Genomic DNA, 21,174 nt, shown 5'->3' on the forward strand with positions numbered 1-21,174 from the left:
AGCGTTTAGTCTAAGGTTAACTTTACCCAGATACTAAGATAAAACCATTCTTTGTACTTTTCTTGATGCCCTGTGAATTACAAGGTTTTCCTGCTCTGGCTCACTGGAACACAAAGTATTCCAAGCCCTATGTTTGCTCCAGAGATTGCCCTCTCTGCTCTTTCCATTCTTTCCCCAGCATTGGGTGGTTTGTTCACATGTACATGCTCTTTATACTCAGCTGAAGAGTTGATACGGTCTTTCTGCAGATTTCCAGAGCTCACTCTCTCTGTGCATCTCTGGTACTGTGCCTTGTAAAATCTGGCCACCTTGTCCTCTAGAGTCCCAGCTCCTTTTCCTCAACTCGGGGAAATACCCAGGCTCTGTATAGGTTCCCCTGCCTATACCACTGCCCTGCTCTGCCTGATATCCAGCATCTAAAAAATATTATTTTATGTATTTTATGCAGTTTTTTCAAGTGGAAGAAGCATAAATCCTGTCCATCGTGGCTCAGCCATGCAATTTTGAATGCAGAATCCATATCATTTTTTATGATTTTACCTCAATCTTCAACACCAAAATAACATAGCCTTTATTTCATTTTAGTGACCCACCCTTTCTGAGTCTTGCCAAAATTTTCAACCTATTATTCTCATAAAAGCAACTTCGTTAATTTCCTACTGTTACCTTATTGATTTTTTTATTTAATCAGACCTTGCATACTAGTATTGAATCTGTCATAACTCACTTTTGATACATTAAAATTTCAGTTCCTCTGGGCTTCCTTGGTGGCGCAGTGGTTAAGAATCTGTCTGCCAATGCAGGGAACACAGGTTTGAGCCCTGGGCCAGGAAGATCCCACATGCCGTGGAGCAGCTAAGCCCGTGTGCCACAACTACTGAGCCTGAGCTCTGGAGCCCAGGAGGCACAATTACTGAAGCCCACCCACTTAGAGCCCACGCTCCACAACAAGAAAAGCCACCACAATGAGAAGCCTGCACACTGCAATGAAGAGTAGCCCCTGCTCACTGCAACTAGAGAAAGCCCATGTGCAGCAACGAAGACCCAACGCAGCCAAAATAAACTAAATAAATAGATAAATTTATTTTAAAAAAATTTCAATTCCTCAAAAGAGGGTTGAAAATATAGGTGAGAGTATGACCTGCCTGCCAAAGTGATCAGCATGTCATGGATACCAATCATTGGTTTTTCCAGAAGTATCACTTAGTCCACTTTATTGATTAAGGGAAAATGTTACTGCATGTACATACTAGAGATAGAAGTGCTGTGGAGAGATGACACTTTCAGTTAATGCTTTTTCTCTCCTGCCGCCCCAACTTCAAAAATTTAAATATTAATTAATTAAAATTAAATTAAGATTAAATTAATTGTTAGATTTAACTACTAGTCCATAGGAAACACAGAAAATAGAAGAGCATTTTGTCTGACTGAATCCCTATGGTATCATTTTAGTCCAGAATGAGGGAAGTTGCATAGATCAAATGACCCAGTTTATTCAACAATTAAATGGCATATAATATGAACAAGTGGACTTAAAAACACAATTTTAAAATACCAGACATGAAAAATATATTAATGGATATATATTTAGTGAAGAAAATATGCTTTAGACTGTTGAAGGGACACTTAGTGAATTAGAATATAATATTGAGGAATTTACCTAGGCATAGAAGATAATAGAATGACATTTCTGAAAAATGGGGGATCATTTGAGAGGCCTCTTAAGTCCTTTACATAGGATTTCAAACAAAGAGAGAAGTGTTGGAAAGAAGTAGTAAAATGAGAGAACTGAAATTTTACAAAATTGATTAAAAAATGGAATGTTCAAATTGAAAAAATTAAGAGTGTTGAGCAGGTTAAGAAAAATGTTTCACATATAGACCTACTGTAGTCAAAGTACAAAACATCAAAGACCATGAGAAAGTCTTAAAATCAAAAAAGAAAGACTTATTTTAGTGATAGTAAAAGAATTTAAAAGTTTGGTTCTTATTATTAACAAATTTAATGAAAGAAGTGATAACAGAGGAAAGATTTCAACAATTTTGAGAAGATGAAACATGGATATTTTTTATATTCTCGTTGAGTCTTTCATCTTTTTATACAGTAGTGAAACATTTCAGAATCATGTTTTCAGAGCTATTCTTATATGATTTATTCTGAGTAAACTGTCATTCTATTATTTTAATCTTCTAATTCCTAACATTTCACCCTTGACTTAACCTGTGGGTTAAGTTCATAGTTAGAATGTAAATATAAATTAAAGGTATTTTTCTTTGAAAGTTAATGTATCCTTGACATTCAGTTTTTAATGTTACGCCTAAATTTCTGTTAATAGTAGAATATTAAGGAGTAATGCATGATAGCAGATAGCTATGTCACCTGCTCTCTGGGAGACTCTTAGTGATAAAATGCCTTGTATATATTGTCAGTATTTTCTCTAATGGATAATGCAATGAAAGAGGTGAAAAGTATTTTTAATTTCATAAACTTATTATGTTTCTGATGCACTTTAAATAATGCTGGTCATCCTGAAATAATTCAATGGAAGATTTGGATTTAGTAAGCAAACCAGGAGAGTTTCAGCTCTTTGGGTCTACACAAACATTACTGCCTCTCAGAAACCTTCCTTGACCCCTTCTGTTTCCCTCCATCATTTTACATGCTTCTGTGTTCCTTCTACTGCCCTTTGCTAATATTTAATACTCTATAAGGTAGTAGTTATTTTAATCATCTTTCTGCAAGCTATCATCTCTATTCTCAAGTTCTTGTTCACAGTCTAATAAAGGATATAGTATGACTTTTCAGTAACTCCTTCAGCTATTCCTTTCTCCCTTAGGCTTTTTTTCCCCCAATCTCTAAGAGTTGTTCTATTTTGGAAAATGTAAATTTTTTTAGACAAACATTAGTGACAAAATTGGTTGAGTCATGAATTTATTGTGTTGTACAATTTAGATAGCGGCCCTTCTTAGCATTCGCAATTATTTCTTACTCTAGAGCTCTCATGAGATTTCTTGTGTAAGAGAGATAACTGTGTCAAAACATATATATTAACCAAGAATTAGTCTCTGAAATTTGTTTATCAGTCATTTTAATTTAGTCTTCTTCCTTACTGGGAAAGCATCTATAAGGGTAGTACACAAAACATTTAATTAAAATTCAGTAGCAGAAAACAATTTGAATTTCATTTACCAATAAAGTAATTCAAAACAAAAACTTAAGTCCAGATATTAAATTAAAGGCATACTAACTGAAGTTCAGTAAATTAGGTAAGTTTTCCATAGAAATGAACATAATTATTCTTTTATGCTTTAAAAAAGAGCTACAGCAAAGGATTAATTGCCCCAGAATTATTCTTTTCTAGTTTTTTTCTTTCTTTGAGTTTGCAAGTAAAGTGTATTCTGACTTCATTTTTAGTTGTTCATTTCAAGGCCGCAGTACTAGAACTATGAAAATTAGTTCATCGTGTGATTGTCTTTATACATTTCCTCTTGTCTTACTAACTTTTTTGCCCCCTACTTAATCTTTGCTTTGGAAACTTCCAAACACCTGCAGCTAAACGTTATCTTTCTAAATGGAGTGAGACCTTTGGAAATAAAGATTAAGGTGTTAAAAATAAATGTAACATAAAAATCAAAGACTGAAGATCTCTAAAATATGAGAAAAATATCTGTATATCAAAAAATATATTGTAATCAAGCCAGGGAATACTTAGAAATATACTGCATTTTCATTTTGTACTTCATTTACTTAAATAGAATGTTAGTTCCTAGAAGGCAAGAAGAAAGCTATCTGTGGTAATAAGAGGATGTGCCATGAATCATGGAGGACCTAAAAGTTTACTAGAGCTTGAAAGAATAATCATTGTAGGTAATCAGAGTGTAATGAGGGCACTGTGAGTATAGAAATCACCACAGACATGTAATCTGTGCAGTTGAGTTATTTGGACTAAAGAACTCATTCATAGACCAAACTAAAAGAAGATTGGTTATGGCTCAGTTGGTAAAGGCCTTTAATAACAGTAAAACTAATAATATTGGTTATCTTTTGCCATATAACAACTTACCCCAAAACTTGGTACAGTATACGTTATCTCATTGTTACTATGGGTCAAGAATTTGGGAGTGGCCTAGCTAGGGGGTTCTGGCTTAAGTTCTCTCATCAGATTGCAATCAAGACTTTGGTTGAGGCTGCAGTCATTTGAAGGCTTGACTGTGGTTTGAGCATCTGCTTCTCGTATGGCTTACTCACATGGCTGGTGGAAGAAGACCTAGTTACTCACCACATTGAGTTCTCTGTAAGGTGGCTAGAATGTCCTTAAGACATGGCAGTTGGCTTTCCTGAGAGAGATTGATCCAAGAGAGAGAACAAAGGAGAAGTCAGTATGTCATTTTTGACCTAGCTTCAGATGCCAAAATTCATCATTTCCACTGAATTATATTTATTAGAAACAAGTTAATAAGTACACCCATATTCAAGAAAAGAAGCATGTGTCTCCACCAAAGGGAATAGTAACAGAAAATTTGTGGACATTTTAAGACCACCACAAAGAAATACTAATTTTACTGTATAGTCTGTAATTACATAATATAATTACATGTAGAGAATGATTAATAGGGTGGTATCAGCAAGCAAAGTAGATTAGAGCTCCAAAACCCAAATAGGAGAAAAATCACCTAGGGACTTTTAATAGTAGTAGAATGGGCTGTCTTACATACATAGTCAAATTCTAAGTCTAGAAAGGATATTTTAAAAATTTTAAGTTCAAGTGGGAGGCATCAGACTAGCATCTGAAGTAGACAAGGACTGGGATTCCAAGAAGATAAGCTGTATCAAAATGTTGGCACTGCTTACAGAGAAGAGCTGTGTTCCAAGAACATGAGCTTTTGGCAGTCTAATAAGTGAGAGAAAAAGGTATTAGAGGTTAGACTTAGACATAGAAATGGTTATGAAAAAAGATTTTGAGCAATATTTTCCTACTGAAATAAATCTAAGCCCTTATATTCTCTAGCCTTGGGAATCAGCCACCCATAATCTCAATACCAGAGGTAATGGTAATACCAATGGTAATGAATGGAAGAATGATTGAGCTATGTATTATGAGTTACTGTACTTAGTAGTCACTATAGTTTTAATCAAAATACCATACCTATTCATTGTGTCCTTAGGCTACTTCCCTGAGCTTGTGTAATAAAAAACTCAGCCTGGTTTTGTTTAATTTTTTTGATTGGTTTGTACAAGCGCATTTCAGCAGAGAATAAGTGTAATTGATCTTTGGGATTTGGGTATTTTGTGGTTATGTTTTGGTTTTCGAGGGGAGCTATTTTATTTTGTTCTATTTTTGCTGTTGTTATTTTTTTTTTTTTAATTTGGACAGCCCAGTAGAAGACAAAGTATATGAACTTGTAGTTCTTAGAAGTGGAAATTTATATAAAATAGTAGAACAATACCAAGTGACAGGCAGGGATGAAAGCACTATATGGAGAAATTTGTTAATATCTAATTCAGGTGAAGACGTGTATTTCTTCTCACCCAGTAAATTTCACTTCTAAGTATAACAACAGTGTCTCACAGACTTCACTGACCATGTCCTACATCAAGTACACAGATGTTCCAAGAAAAAATACTTACTTGCTACCCCATGTGAAGCATTTTAGTATTTTCTATCCCAAATACTTTTTTTTCCCCCACTCTGTGTATAAATTGCAAAACCTGGTTTGTGAAAAAATCTAATTGGAGAGGATACCTATAAGATATAATGTATGTAAAGTTTCAAAATATATAAAACTATATATGAAGTTAAAGCATAATAACTTTGTAATGTCTGAAATTTTTCATATTTAGAAAAAAAGAAACACCCTTGAACCATTCACATTCATTATTTTAAAGGTCAAGGAACATTCTTTCACAGTTTTTAAGCTACTTTTTATATTGTATCATCTATGAATGTCTAGATTGATGACAGTTAAAAGATTATAATAATGAACATTGATGGAAGGTTTTAGTAGGTACCAGGCACAGTTCTAAGTATTTTATTGATACTTTTATTAAGTGAGTTCATTCTCACAGTAACTGTGAGGTCTAGGTTCAGTTATTATCCCTGTTTTACAGATGAGGAAATCTAAGAAAGAGGGAAATAACTTGCAGCTAGTAAATAACAGAATCAGGATTTGAACTCAGGATGTCTTGCTCCAAAGTCTGTATCATTAGCCTCTGTGCTATAGAATCTCTCCATGAGAAAAAGGTATAAACAACAACAAAAATGTAGGAAAACTAAAGACTGTAATTGATAGTATGGTTTTGAAAGAGGAAGTTTCTCACATTTTTATTCTTTAAGCAATGACATGGACTTAGAAGGAACTAAGATTTATTAGAGCAGAGAATTAAATATTAGAATACTAGCACTCATTTTATCACGAAAGAGAAACTAAGGAAAGCTCCTTGACAGATGATTGCCTTGTGTAAATTGGAGAATTAAAAATTATTCATGTATGGTAACTCAGAAACCTTTAAGATTGATCTACAAAAGAAAGTTAGGATTTATCTTAATTGTATAATATGGGGTTTTTTTAGCCAGAGTTATTAACCTGTTGAAAGATAAGGTAAAAATACTAACACTGTATTTGTTCATGGTTCACAGATTTTAGAGTAGAAGTAATTCCAGGAGGGTTGTAGTAGATGCTTATGGTGAGGTGAAAAGCTCTCTGGGCACAGAGCCAGAGACCTGACTTTTGGGGTTTGTTCTGCTACCACTTCATAGTGTGGTCACCAGGATTGTTCTGTTGTGACTAAATGTGAATTATTCTTCTTCCCTGTGCAGTTACTTCAAGGTCTTGGTTTTGTAAACTACTATACATTTTCAAATAATACAGGCTGCTACAATTTTGCCTCATAGATACTAATTTTTTGTTCATGAAAATTATTTTCTTTTAATTCTTTAGATGTGTACTAGCTTAGAAAGAGTCACGGTTATTTAGAGAAACACGTTTTGAGTTCTCCATTATTCTGTATTTGGATGTTGATACTCTGGTTCCTCAGAAGTTTTAACATGTTTATTGATCCCATAATAACTGTGAGGCTTTCAGAAAGCTCCAAATGTCATTTCCTAGTCCACTGAAAATAGAGCAGTTGAGTCAAAATAAGATGATTTCCAGAAGCATTTTTTTTTTCAGTTTGGTATTGGTGGTTTTTATTTTATAGAAGCTATATAAAAAATAGAAGATATTCAAGTTGGAGACCTTTGAGAGTGCAGATATAAAAACAGTATTTGGATAATAGTGATATCTATTGCTTGCTGAAAATGAGTATGAAGTACTTTCTAGCTTTGGATATTAATCAGAGGTTTGTCTCTTTTATTCCTTCTCTAGTGATGCTATTGCTGAGATTAGAGCCATTTGTATTGAAGAAATTGGAGTATGGATGAAAATGTATAGTGATGCCTTCCTAAATGACAGTTACCTAAAATATGTTGGCTGGACTCTTCATGACAGGGTAAGTTACTCTGTTCTCGGCTTTCATAGAAGATGTACTTGTCCCAATATTAATACTGGAAAGCTAGGAATTAAGATGGCATTGGTTGGTTTTTCTCAAGAGTTATAATAATATGGAAATATAAGATGATACAGCTGAATACTGTTTACTTGTGGCCATGATGAAACTTGAGACATCAGCATATGTGTGAAAACCGTGTCTTACTTAGTTGTAATGCTTTCTTTTTTTTATTTATTTATTTATTTATTTATTTTTGGCTGTGTTGGGTCTTCGTTACTGTGCGAGGGCTTTCTCTAGTTGCGGCGAGTGGGGGCCACTCTTCATTGCGGTGCGCGGGCCTCATTATCGCAGCCTCTCTTGTTGTGGAGCACAGGCTCCAGGCGCGCAGGCTCAGTAGTTGTGGCTCACGGGCCCAGTTGCTCCGTGGCATGTGGAGTCTTCCCAGACCAGGGCTCGAACCCGTGTCCCCTGCATTGGCAGGCAGATTCTCAACCACTGCGCCACCAGGGAAGCCCCTGTAATGCTTTGTTAAACCAAGGTTGACAACCTGGTACATCTAAATTTTAAGAGAATGTAGTATCTCAAGAAGCTAATTATAATCTTTTTACTAGTTTGGAATCAAAAGTGATTTCTTGTTTCTCTTAATATATAGAAACTAAATAAGCTTTCTTATTTTGAATTCTCTAAGGTCATATCATAGTAGAATGTTTTAGCAGAGTTGAATAGATTTGTTGGATTCTAGAATATCTGGTCTTAAAATCTGTCTCTACTTCCACTCTCTTAGAAAAGGCTCTGACTTAAAAGGAATCTCACATTATTAAGTCCTGAGTATGTAATCCTTAAATAACCAAGGATAGGAATGATAAATTGCTGGAATTTTTATAATGAATGACCTGACATTCTATAACTTGAATTGCCAGGTTTTCACACACAAAAAAGAAATCTTAACAATGATTTCTTTTGAAAGATGTTATATTCCATTATTCGAATTGTTAAAAGTATCATAACTATTGGAAGACATTTTATCTTTTTTTTTATATTATCTTTTAAAATGCAATTATATTCTTAGACTTTTACAGTAATTTTGGTAATAGTCTAAGACTTATTTTCTATATATTACCATTATTAGCCTGTGGAGCATTTTTTACTTATTGATTGATTGATTGATTGATTTTTTAGAGAGCTCAGAGCAATTTATTTTTTTTATAGGTTTGGCATTTAAAAAAAATTTTTTTTTTGATGTATAGTTGATTTACAATGCCGTGCCAATCTCTGCTGTACAGTAAAGTGACTCAGTTATACACATATATACATTCTTTTTTTATATTTTCTATTACGGTTTATCACAGGATATTCAATATAGTTCCCTGTGTTATACCTTAGAACCTTGTTGTTTATCCATTCTAAATGTAATAGTTTGCATCTACCAATCCCAGACTCCCAGTCCATCCTTCTCCCTGCCCAACTTGAGTCTGTTTCTGTTTTGTAGATAGTTTCATTTGTGCCATATTTTAGATTCCACATGTAAGTGGTATCATATATTTGTCTTTCTCTTTCTGACTTCACTTAATATGGCACTCTCTAGTTGCATCCATGTTGCTGCAAATGGTATTATTTTGTTCTTTTTGTGGCTGAATAGTATTCCATTGTATATATTTACTACATCCTCTTTATCCATTTCTCTGTCGATGGACATTTAAGTTGTTTCCATGTTTTGGCTATTGTGAACAGTGCTGCTATGAACATAGGGGTGCATGTATCTTTTGAATTATAGTTGTCCAGGTATATTCCCAGGAGGAGGATTGCTGGATCATGTGGTAAATCTGTTTTTAGTTTTCTGAGTAACCTGCATACTGTTCTCCATAGTGGTTGTACCAGCTTACATTCCCACCAACAGTGTAGGAGTTCCCTTTTCTCCACATCCTCTCCAGCATTTATTTGTAGACTTTTTAATGATGGCCATTCTGACTGGTGTGAGGTGGTACCTCAGTGTAGTTTTGATTTGCATTTGTCTAATAATTAGTGATGTTGAGCATCTTTTCATGTGCCTATTGGCCATCTGTATGTCTTCTTTGGAGAAATGTCTATTAAGGTCTTCTGCCCATTTTTCAGTTGGGTTATTTGTTTTTTTGTTGATGAGTTGCATGAGTTTTTTGTATATTTTGGAGATTGAGCCTTGTCTGTTGCATCATTTGCAAATATTTTCTCCCATTCCGTAGGTTGTCTTTCGTTTTTTTTTTTTTTATGGTTTCCTTTGCTGTGCAAAAGCTTGCAAGTTTGATTAGGTCCCATTTGTTTATTTTTGTTTTTATTCCTATTGCCTTGGGAGTCTGACCTAAGAAAACATTGGTACAATTTATGTCAGAGGATGTTTTGCCTATGCTCTCTTCTAGGAGTTTTATGGTATGTTGTCTTATGTTTTAAGTCTTTAAGCCATTTTGAGTTTATTTTTGTGCATGGTGTGAGGGTGTGTTCTAACTTCATTGATTTACATCAGCTGTCCAACTTTCCCAGCACCATTTGCTGAAGAAACTATCTTTTTCCCCTTGTATATTCTTACCTCCTTTGTCAAAGATTAATTGACCATAGGTGTGTGGTTTATTTCTGGGCTCTCTATTCTGTTCCATTGATCCGTATGCCTGTTTTTGTACCAGTACCACACTGTTTTGATCACTGTAGCTTTGTAGCATTGTCTGAAGTCTGGGGACTTATGCCTTTGTTTTTTTCCCTCAGGATGGCTCTAGCACTTCTGGGTCTTTTATGGTTCCGTATAAATTTTTGGATTATTTGTTCTAGTTTTGTGAAAAATATCATGGGTAATTTGATAAGGATGGCATTAAATCTGTAGAATGCTTTGGGTAGTATTGCCATTTTAACAATGTTAATTCTTCCAATTCAAGAGCATGGGATATCTTTCCATTTCTTTGAATCCTCTTTTATTTCCTTTATTAATGTTTTATAGTTCTCAGCATATAAGTCTTTCACCTCCTTGGTCAGGTTTATTCCTAGATTTTTTTTTTTTTTTGGGTGCAATTTTAAAAGGTGTTTACATTCCCTTTCTGATATTTCGTTGTTAGTGTAAAGGAATGCAACTGATTTCTGAATGTTAATCTTCTATCCTGCTACTTTGCTGAATTTATTTGTTAGATCTCGTAGTTTTTGTGTGGAGTCCTTAGGGTTTTCTGTATATAGTATCATGTCATCTGCATATAGTGACAATTTTACCTCTTCCCTTCCAATTTGGATACCTTTTATTTCTTTTTCTTGTCTGATTGCTGTGACTAGGAATTCCAATACTATGTTGAAAAGAAATGGTGAGAGTGGGCATCCTTGTCTTGTTCCAGATTTTAGTGGGAAGGCTTTCAGCTTTTCATCCTTGATTGTTATATTGGCTTTGGGTTTCTCATAAATGGCTTTAATTATGTTGAGATATGTTCCCTCTATTCCCACTTTGGTAAGAGTTTTTATCATGAGTGGAAGTTGAATTTTGTCAAATGCTTTTTCTGCATCTGTTGAGATGATCATATGGTTTTTGACTTTTCTTTTGTTAATGTGGTGTATTGCACTGATTGATTTATATGTTGAACCATCCTTGTGAACCTGGGATGAATCCCACTTGGTCATAGTGTATGATCTTTTGTATGTGTTGTTGGATTCTTTTTGCTAATATTTTGCTGAGGATTTTTGCATCTATATTCATCAGAGATATTGGCCTGGAATTTTCTTTTTTGGTGGTGTCTTTGTCTACTTTTGGTATCAGGGTGATGGTGGCTTCATAGAATGTCTTTGGGAGTGTTACCTCCTCTTCAGTCTTTTGGAAGGGTTTGAGAAGAATCAGTGTAAGTTCTTTGTATGTTTGGTAGAATTCACCTGTAAAGCCATCTGGTCCTGGACTTCTGTTTGTAGGAAGTATTTTTATTACAGATTCTATTTCACTTCTAGTGATTGATCTGTTCAAATTATCTATTTCTTATTGATTCAATTTTGGTGGTCTGTATGTTTCTAGAAAGTTATCCATTTCTTCTAAGTTGTCAAATTTGTTAGCATATAATGGTTCATAGTATTCTCTTATGTTTTTTGTATTTCTGCGGTATCAGTTGAGATTTCTTCCTTTTCATTTCTCATTTTGTTTATTTGGGTTCTCTCTCTTTTCCTTCTTGGTGAGCCTGGCTAGAGGTTTGTCAATTTTGTTTACCCTTTCAAAGAACCAGCTCTTGGTTTTGTTGATTTTTTTCCTTTTTTTTTAATCTCTATTTTATTTATTTCCTCCCTGATCTTTATTATTTCCTTCCTTCTGCTGACTTTAGGTTTTGTTTGTTCTTCTTTTTCTAATTCTTTTAGGTGATAGGTTAGGTTGTTTACTTGAGTTCTTGTTTTTTGATGAAGGCCTATATCACTATAAACTTCCCTCTAAGAACTGCTTTTGCTGTGTCCCATAGATTTTATATGGTTGTGTTTTCATTGTTGTTTGTCTCAAGGTATATTTTAATTTCCTTTTTGATTTCCTCATTGACCCATTGGTTTTTTAGTAGCATGTTATTCAGTCTCCAGCTAATTGTTCTTTTCTCGTTTCTTTTCCTGTGGTTGATATCTAATTTCATGACATTGTGGTCAGAGAAGATGCTTAAAATAATTTCTGTACTCTTAAATTTGTTGAGGTTAGTTTTGTGCCCTAGGATGTGGTCAGCCCTAGAGAATGTTCTATATGCACTCAAAAAGAATGTATATTCTGTTTTTTTGTGGGGTGGTGTTATTGTTGTTGTTGTTTTTGGATGTAGTATCCTGAAACTATCAATTAAGTCTAACTGTTGTATCATTTAGGACCTCTGTTACCTTGTTTATTCTCTGTCTGGAAGACCTGTCCATTGATGTGAGTGGGGTGTTAAAGTCTCCTACTATTGTATTCCCATCAATTTCTCCCTTTATGTCTGTTAGTATTTGTTTTATGTATCGGGGGTGCTATATTAGGTGCATATCCTATATTAGATACATATATGTTGATAAGTATAAAATCATCTTCTTGTATTGATTCTTTTATCATTATGTAGTGTCCTTCTTTATCTTTCTTTATAACCTTTGCTTTAAAGTCTATTTTGTCTGATATGAGTATTGCAACTCCTGCTTTCTTGTCATTTCCGTTTGCATGAAATATCTTTTACCATCCCCTCTTTTTCAATCTATGTGTATCCTTTGCCCTAAGGTGAGTCTCTTGTAGGCAGCATATTGTAGACTCTTGTTTTTTCTATCCAGTCTGCCACTCTATGTCTTTTGATTGGAGCATTCAGTCCATTGACAGTTAAGGTGATTACTGATATGTATATATTTATTGCCATTTAAAACCTTGTTTTCCAGTTGATTCTTTGTTCCTTTCTTTTTCTGTTTTTCTTTTTGTGGTTTCATGATTTCCTTTTATTTTATGCTTAGGTTTTTGTGAATTTATTGTATGTTTTTTATTTGTGGTTGCCCTGTTTTTCAAGTATGTTAACCCCTTCCTATATATGCTTGCTTTAGACTGGTAGTCATATAGGCTCAAACACATTTTAAAAAAAGAAAAAGAATCTGTATTTCCTTACTCTCCTTCCCCACATTTTATGATTTTCATGTCCCTTTTTATATCTTCATGTTTATCCCTTTGCTGTTCCTTGTGTTTATCATTGCTTTCACAAATAAGGTTGTTTTTTTTTTCTTTCTGATCTGTATACTGGCTAATTTAAGTGATTTACTTTCCACTTGTGATTTCCTCCTTCCTATTTCTTCTTGCTGCTTCTTTTCTATTTAGAGATGACCTTTCAATATTTCTTTCAGGATAAGTTTAGTATTGCTGTTTTCTTTCAATTTTTGCTTGTCTGAGAAATTCTTTATTTCTCCTCCTATTCTACATGATAATCTTGCTGAGTAGAGTATTCTAGGTTGCAGATTTTTCTCTTTCAAGACTTTGAATATATTTTGTATGCCCTTCTGGCCTGCAGTGTTTCTGTAGAGAAATCAGCTGATAGTCTTATGGGGGTTCCCTTGTAAAGAACTCTTGGTTTTTCTCTTGCTGCCTTTAGAATCCTCTCTTTATCTTTAACTTCTGCCATTTTTATTATAATATGTCTTGGTGTAGGTCTGTTTGGCTTCATCTTCTTTGGGACCCTCTGTGCTTCCTGTATCTGGATATCTGTTTCCTTTTTTTAGTTTGGGAAATTTTCAGCCATAATTTCTTCAAATACATCTTCAATCCCCTTTTCTCTTTCTTCTCCTTCTGGAATCCCTATTATGCATAGATTGGCCTGCTTTATATTATCCCATAGGTCTCTTATATTGCTTTCATTTTTTTTTTTCATTTGGCTTTCTGTCTTCTGTTTTGATTGGGTAATTTCCATTAGTCTATCTTCCAGGTCACTTATTCTTTCTTCTGCATTATTCATTCTGCTGTTCATTGACTTGAGCTCAGCTTTCGTCTCAGCAAATGAATTTTCTAACTTTTCTTGGCTCCTCCTTGTAGTTTCAAGTTTCTTTTTACAGTAATCTGCCTTCCTGTTGATAGCCTTTCTTAATTCCTTCAGTATTTTCATTACCTCCTTTTTTAACTCGGTGTCTATTAGACTGAGGAGGTCTTTTTCCTTGTTCCTGCAGGGGAATTTTTTTGGTCTTTTAACTGAGAATGGTTCCTCTGCTTTTTCATTTTGCTTCTATTTCTCTTACTCTGTGAGTTCAGGAGAAACAATTATCTACTGTGGTCTTGGAGGGCTATTTATAAGCAGGAGAATCCCTGTGTAGCTTGTGTGGGTTCAATATTTTTTTGACATGAGTGCTGTTTTTGGTTTGGATGCTTGCTGTCTTTTTCTTAGCGTGTGCTGGCTGTTATCCCCTTGATCGGGTTGTGCGGGTGCACGCTCCCAGGGAGGCGGGGGCAACAGTTGGCTCCTGGTCGCAGGTTTCTCCACAATGGCGGCAGCATGTCATGTGTCCCTGGGGAAGTTGGCCCTAGATCTTGGGACCCTAGGCGGCAGCGGTGTGTTGCACACCCCGTGGAGGTGGGGGCAATGGTTGGCACCAGGTTGCAGAGCCCTCATCAGCAGTGGTTGGCTGTGTACACTCCTGGGGAAGTTGGTCCCAGTTCATGGGACCCTCTGCAGTGGTGGGCCATGCTGGCTCCTGGGAAGGTGAGTGCAGTGATCTGCACCCCTGCTCACAGGACCCTTGGCAGTGGCAGCAGCAGTGGCAGCGTTCCGCACCTGCCTCTGGAGTCCAAGATGTCAGCCATGGCTCACGCCCGCCCCTGGAGCTCATATAGGCAGTGCCATGCTGCCTGTGAGCATGCAGAGAAAGAAGCTCCTATGGCGGGCCCACCCCTCTCCTCTCATGCCCCCCAACAATGGTCCCTTGCCTCTGGTGGGCCCAGGCTTCTTCCCAGACTCCCTCAGTTGTGGCGCCCTGTACCCTAACCCCCTCAGGCTGTGTTCACACAGCCAACCCCAGTCCTCTCCCCGGGGTCTGACCTCCAAAGCCCGAGCCTCAGTACCCAGCCCCCACCTGCCCCAGCGGGCAAGCGGATAAGCGTCTCAGGCTGGGGAGTGCCGGTCAGCATCGACCTGTGCAGATCTGTCTCTGCTTTGCCCTCCACACACCTGTTGCTGTGCTCTCCTCCAAGGCTCTGAAGCTACCCCTCTGTCCCCGCCAATGGACAGAGGGACTGAGGGGACTTCCCAGTGTGCGGAAACCTTTCCTTTTTCACAGCTCCCTCCCAGAGGTGCAGGTCCATTCCCGATTCCTTTCTGTCTCTTTTTCTTTTGCCCTGCCCAGTTACATGGAGATTTTCTTGCCCTTTTGGAAGTCTGAAGTCTTCTGCCAGCATTCAGTAGACGTTCTGTGAGAGTCATTCCACACGTAGATGTATTTTTGATGTATCTGTGGGGAGAAGGTGAGCTCCACGTCCTGCTCCTCCGCCATGTTGATCCGGTTCCCCGAGCATTTATTTTTTAAATAGTAGTGTGCTAAGTATTATCAAAGAAAACCACAAAATTACATAAATTATAATGAAAGTTCCCAAGGGAATTTTATAGGCCATTTTTGCTATAAAAGAGAGTTCAGGGTGTAGGGAGATCATCGTAAGTTGGTTGGTCAGTTTCAGTGACTAATTTTTAATTGAGGATTAAAAGGGATTCTTATTTCCCACCTCATTTGAAGGAAAATCCAGTTAGTATGTACATAGTGAATTTTTTCCTGAATATTTATTTTCCCTAGCAATTCAGATTCTTTTGTCTATAGTAATAAATCCCAAACTCGATTTTGTTTTCTTTTTCCAATCCTCATGTGGTACTGGGGACCTTTACATCTAAGCCTCATCTCAGATGCATCCAGTTACATTTTACTGGTGTAAGAGATATTAGAATTACACCTTGTGCCCTCGTGCAGTCATATCCACACTACTAAATCCAAGTAGACAAGCTTTTTAGTAGGAATAAGTTTAAAGTCTTTCATTTTTATTTCATTTTATGGTACTACCATACCAGTTTTCCTCCTCTCCTCACCTCCCTAATAGAGTATTCTACTGAATTTCAATAATAGTAACAATTACCAGTTTTAACAGAACTTATGTATGTCCACAAATTCTGGGGAAAACACCGATTTGATGTGGCTTATCAAAAAATAAACAAACATCAATTTAAAACAAATCGCTAAACTGTGTGTGTCTGTAGAAATCCTCTGTCCAGATAAAGGAAGAGGTAGGTTTCTCTTATACATTGTTGATAAAATGATTTAAGGAGTAGTGTTTTCGATAGGATGATTTTATAAACCTCCTGTGATCTCCAATTGCTTTACTTAGAAAAGAGTGTATTAAATATTTATTTCTAAGCTTTCCTTTTTGTCATTCCCTTTCTGATGACCTTGTACTTTTTTACTCTGAAGACTAAAGTAATTTCCTTTCTCTCCTTTTAATCATCTGGTTGAAAGTGTTCATTGTATAGGCTGTAGCCTCTGTCTTCAGACTCATCCTGTGCATTTTCAAATGGGCTGATAAAATTTCTTCTCATTTTTAAAAAAATTACATTTTAATTATCAATTGCATTTTTCCATTTTTGTTGAGATATAATTGACATTAAACATTGTGTTAGTTTAAAGTATGTAACATAATGATTTGATATTCTTTCTGTCTTGATTTTAGAATATTAGAGGTTATAACCTAGTCTACCCTCCTATAAATAAGACAAACATTTTTCATACTGCCAATTTGTGTAAGTTCTAAAGTATTAAATTTTGGTCATTAGAAAGACAGACAGCTGTTAGCTCTAACAGCTAAAGGAGTTATTAGAAATTCAGTTTATCTTTCTGTTGACCAAAACTTACTTCTAAATTCCTACCCACTGGTTTTGGTTCTGACATTGAGGGTGACACAGAATAGGTCTAATTTAAATACAGCTTTAGTAATCTCTGTGCTCTGCACTAAGTATCTTACTCTCTTTTTGTATTTATGCTCATGACACTAGATTACCTTTCTTTGTCCTTTCCAGTTTGTAAATATGACTGTACTGTTCTTTGCTTTTAGCTTATGTGTACAGTTCTTCTACTTTCTTGCAAATGCTTGATTGCTTATATCAAAATCTCTGAGTGCTTGGGTGGGATTTATTTTCAGTTAGTCCATTTCATTTCCTCACCTTTGTGTTCACTCATCCCATATTCTGTTTCTCTTAAGTTTACCAAAAACCTTTTAGCTCTGTATATGTCAAGCAAATGACATCTGTTGCCTATCACTAGAAGTAGAAGTTCAAATTCTTTGCCCACTGCATACTGATCACCAAGGAAAACACAACACAGTCAAGCATTGGATGGAACAATGCTTTACTCACATGGAGAAGGGACAGAGCAAGATTAGCTTCAGTAGTGTCAGTCCCCCATGGTCCAGCAGTCAACACAGAGCAGTTGCCCTGCATGCACCCCTCTTGTGCCACAGAACTAAGGATCCTATTCTGTCCTCTCAGGGGACAGATTTAATAGTGGGGTTGGCCAGGTGCCATATGATGCACACACTTAAGCAGAACAAAAGAAGACACATTGAGTCTAAAACGAGAATGATATTCCCACACAAAGTGATAAACCCAGCACAGTCCATGAAGACTCTTATCACTTGATAAGGAAGTATTCCAGACCCAAGGCCTCTTCCTGTGCAGCCAAGTGTGGGTCAAAACACTGTGTACAGGAGACTGCCTTTCCCAACAGTCTACCCCTCACCCCTGCTCGACCACTGACATGGTAGATAAAGCATGTCAAATCACCCACCCCAAACTTGAAGGCGGAATTGGGTTCACCAGGGTCCCAGAACAATCTGTTTGGATATGGAGTGCTCATAGAGCCTCCCTGTCATTAGGAAACAGCACTTTACCAGGCCTGTTAGGAGAGCCAGACCCAGGAAGACAGTCAAGCGTCCCTAGAGGGTGGTCTTCAACGTGGATTAAGCCAGCTAAAGAGGTCAAATTGTGAGTTTGGGGAGACTGCGCATGTACAGCTGATAACCATCTCTCCTGAGCATGGATGTTCATCAGCTCAGTTTTCAACTTCCCTAAATTGTTGACGTATACACAGTAAGAAATGCTGACAATAACACAAACACCACCTTGTTCTGCCAGCAGGTAATTGAGGGCTATTTACTTATCCATCACCACCTTGACTAGTGAGTTCAGTGAGTCTCATTGGCTTGGATGGCTTGGGCAGTAGTGTTAGCTATTTCTGCCATGGTTGGGGACAGGCTGTACACCATTTTTTTCTAGGGCCTGCATACCTATTCCCAGTATTAGAATTTGGATAGCAGAATGAAACCAGTGGTTAGTTTGTTTTCCCAGGAGGATACTGTGAGCCACTTTGTAGTACGTCAGCAGAAGGGGTCCTTTTCAGCCCTCTCTGCAGTTGCTGACATGGACAGTCAGCCTTAGAACTCTGAGGCAGCAATCCTTCCCCTGGAGGCAGAGATTCTATTGCCCATTGGGGTCCACAGAGAAATACATAACCCAGAGGGGTGCAGGGGACACATGTCAGGGATTTTGTTCTGATAATGCTGGCTAGTCCAGTTATATACAGACTTGGCTTGCTTTTACCATATGGTTGCAGGGAGAGAAAAGTTACATACTGGGCATCCAAGTCCAAAATGTTAGTGTAGATCAGTAATAAGCATTCTTGTACAGGGGTTTTTTTCTGTCACATCATAGGAAATATTAAAGTAAGGGACTCCAGAGCATGCCTGCATCTGGGCCTGTATCAAAGGAGTGACCCAGCTATTTGACCCATTGACAACTTGAAGTTCTGAGCAGTTTTGTGTCAGCCAGGCCATTACAGTGGGAATGCGGAACGAGAAGGAATTCATTCTGTGATGACAAATCCCAGCATTGTTTAAGTTTGCCTCCTCTGACTATGGCTGTTGTTGTAACAGGCACAGCAGATGATTCTGTAGGAATGAGAAGAGGAAAGATTAATGTTTCTACTCCTCTCCCACTTCATGAATCTTCTCAGGCCAGAGCTACTCTGGTCTACTGCTTGTGATACTAGCTGCCCTGGTATTGCAACTCAAGCCTGATGTTACCTCCTCTGTGGGCACCCAGTGCCTTTGTGGCTTGGCACAAACTTTTTGGCCTCAGTTGGCCAGTCTAGGGAAGGACTGCACAAACTTGACATGTCTGTTAACGTCACCCACCTGATTGAAAGGGTCAGTGTGCCCAGCACTACTAGAAGGACCCTAGCTAGCACCCTGATACTCCTTGATTTCACCTCCCACCTTTGTGGTATCCCATAGGAGGGAGGTTCCCCAAGGTAAGTATCACTCCAGACTAGAGTCAAGGGGCCCTGTCTGGAGTACAGTGGTAGGCAGAACTGCAGATCACCCCAAAGACGTACACTCCAATGGGAAAAAAGAAGAAGAAAGAATGACATGTTGAGATTGTGATTTTGCAGGCACAGCCTAAGCACATGGCTGCCTAGGCCACTTCCACCACAACCAAACTCAGTATTTCCCAACGTGTGTTGCAGTGCCTGTTTTCCTTGCACTGGAGTGTTTAGTAGCTGTAGTCCCTGAGAGTGTGCCCATTGTTGTCTTGCTTGGGCAGTGAAGGATGTTCCTTGGTCAGAGTGAAGTCCCATGGGGTATCCAAAAATATGACATAAGTTTTATTCAAGGATAGCTATGGTAGTTTCAGCATCCACATGCCAGACTGGAGTAGCTATACAATAGCCTGACTAGGTGTTATGGTAGTGAGGCATCATCTTTGCCTGTGGCTGGTGGTCATGGGTTTGATGTGAACAATCTGCCAGATCCAGGCGAGTCCCAGTCCTTGGTTAATATGTCCTAGTTCTTCTCTCTGGATGATTTGAGTATACTGACAAGAATCACAAGATTGTACTACATCCTTAGACTTCTGGGTTATCTCTTGGGCTCTGGCCCATTTTTGCATCTGAAGTGGACTCCTTTTTCCATAGATGTACCCACCAGGCAATTGTTGCAGCCCACGGGGCACAAACTTGATTGACACGAGTTCCATTTATGTTTTTATTTTAAAAGTTCCTTTGCAAACACAAGCATGTGGTCCTTCACAAAAACATGCTACTAAAAAAAGAACAAAAAAAGTCAATGAAGAAATTAAAGAGGAAATCAGAAAATACCTCAAGACAAATGAAAATAAAAATACAACTTGCCAAAATCTATGGGATGCAGAAATGCAGCTCTCAGAGGGAAGTTTATAGTGATACAGGCCTACAAGAAACAAGAAAAATCTCAAATAAACAACCTAACCTACCATCTGAAGGAGTTAGAACAAAGCCCAAAGTTAGCAGGAGGAAGGAAGTAGTAAAGATCAGAGAGGAAATATAAAAATAGAGACCCCCCCAAAAAAGACAATAGAAAAGATCAATGAAATCAAGAGCTAGTTTTTTGCAAGCATAAACAAAATTGATAAGCCTTTAGCTAGGCTCGTTAAGAAAAAAAGAGAACCCAAATAAACAAAATAAGAAAAGAAAGAGAAGAAATTACAACTGATATTACAGAGATACAAAAACCTCATAAGAGAATATTATGAACGGTTATATGCCAACAAATTGGAAACCTAGAAAAAAATGAGTAAATTTCTAGAAATGTACACTTTTCCAAGACTGAATCTGGAAGAAATAATCTGAGCAGACCAGTCACTAGTAGTGAAATTGAATTAGTAATAAAAAAAACTCCCAGCAAATAAAAGTCCAAGACCTCATGGCTTCACAGAGGAATTCTACCAAACATGTAAAGAAGAGCTACTATCTATCCTCAAACTATTCCAAAAAATTGAAGAACACTTCCGAATTCATTCCACGAGGCCACCATTACCCTGATACCAAAACCAGATGAAGATATTACAAAAAAAAAGAAAATTACAGACCAATATCTCTGATGAATATACATGCAGAAATTCTCAACAAAATATTAGCAAACCTAATTCAACAATATATAAAAAGGATCATACACCATGATCAACTGGGATTTACTATAGGGATACAAGGATGGTTTCATATCCACAGATCAGTCAATGTAATACACCACATTAACAAAATGGAGACTACAACCACATCATCATTTCAATAGACATAGAAAAGGCATTTGACAAATTTCAACACCTGTTCATGATAAACACTCTAATCAAAGTTGATATCAAGGAAGCATATGTAAACATAATAAAGGCCATTTAT

The 21,174-nt window shown here is 37.0% G+C and overlaps 1 protein-coding gene across 3 annotated transcripts in view; it reads left to right on the forward strand.

Annotated features, from left to right (window-relative positions):
* Positions 1–21,174, forward strand: part of STAG1 (STAG1 cohesin complex component) — a gene marked incomplete at its 3' end in the record, with an annotated part of 436,193 nt that overhangs the window by 304,125 nt on the left and 110,894 nt on the right. For all 3 annotated transcript variants that reach the window (XM_082393421.1, XM_082393420.1, XM_082393419.1), the window contains one exon: positions 7,365–7,488. In XM_082393421.1, coding sequence (XP_082249547.1) covers positions 7,365–7,488 — 124 coding nt within the window. The remainder of the gene's footprint in view (positions 1–7,364; positions 7,489–21,174) is intronic.

The sequence above is a fragment of the Balaenoptera borealis genome, assembly GCF_965194805.1.
Source record: "Balaenoptera borealis genome assembly, chromosome: 5".
Lineage (NCBI taxonomy): Eukaryota > Metazoa > Chordata > Mammalia > Artiodactyla > Balaenopteridae > Balaenoptera > Balaenoptera borealis.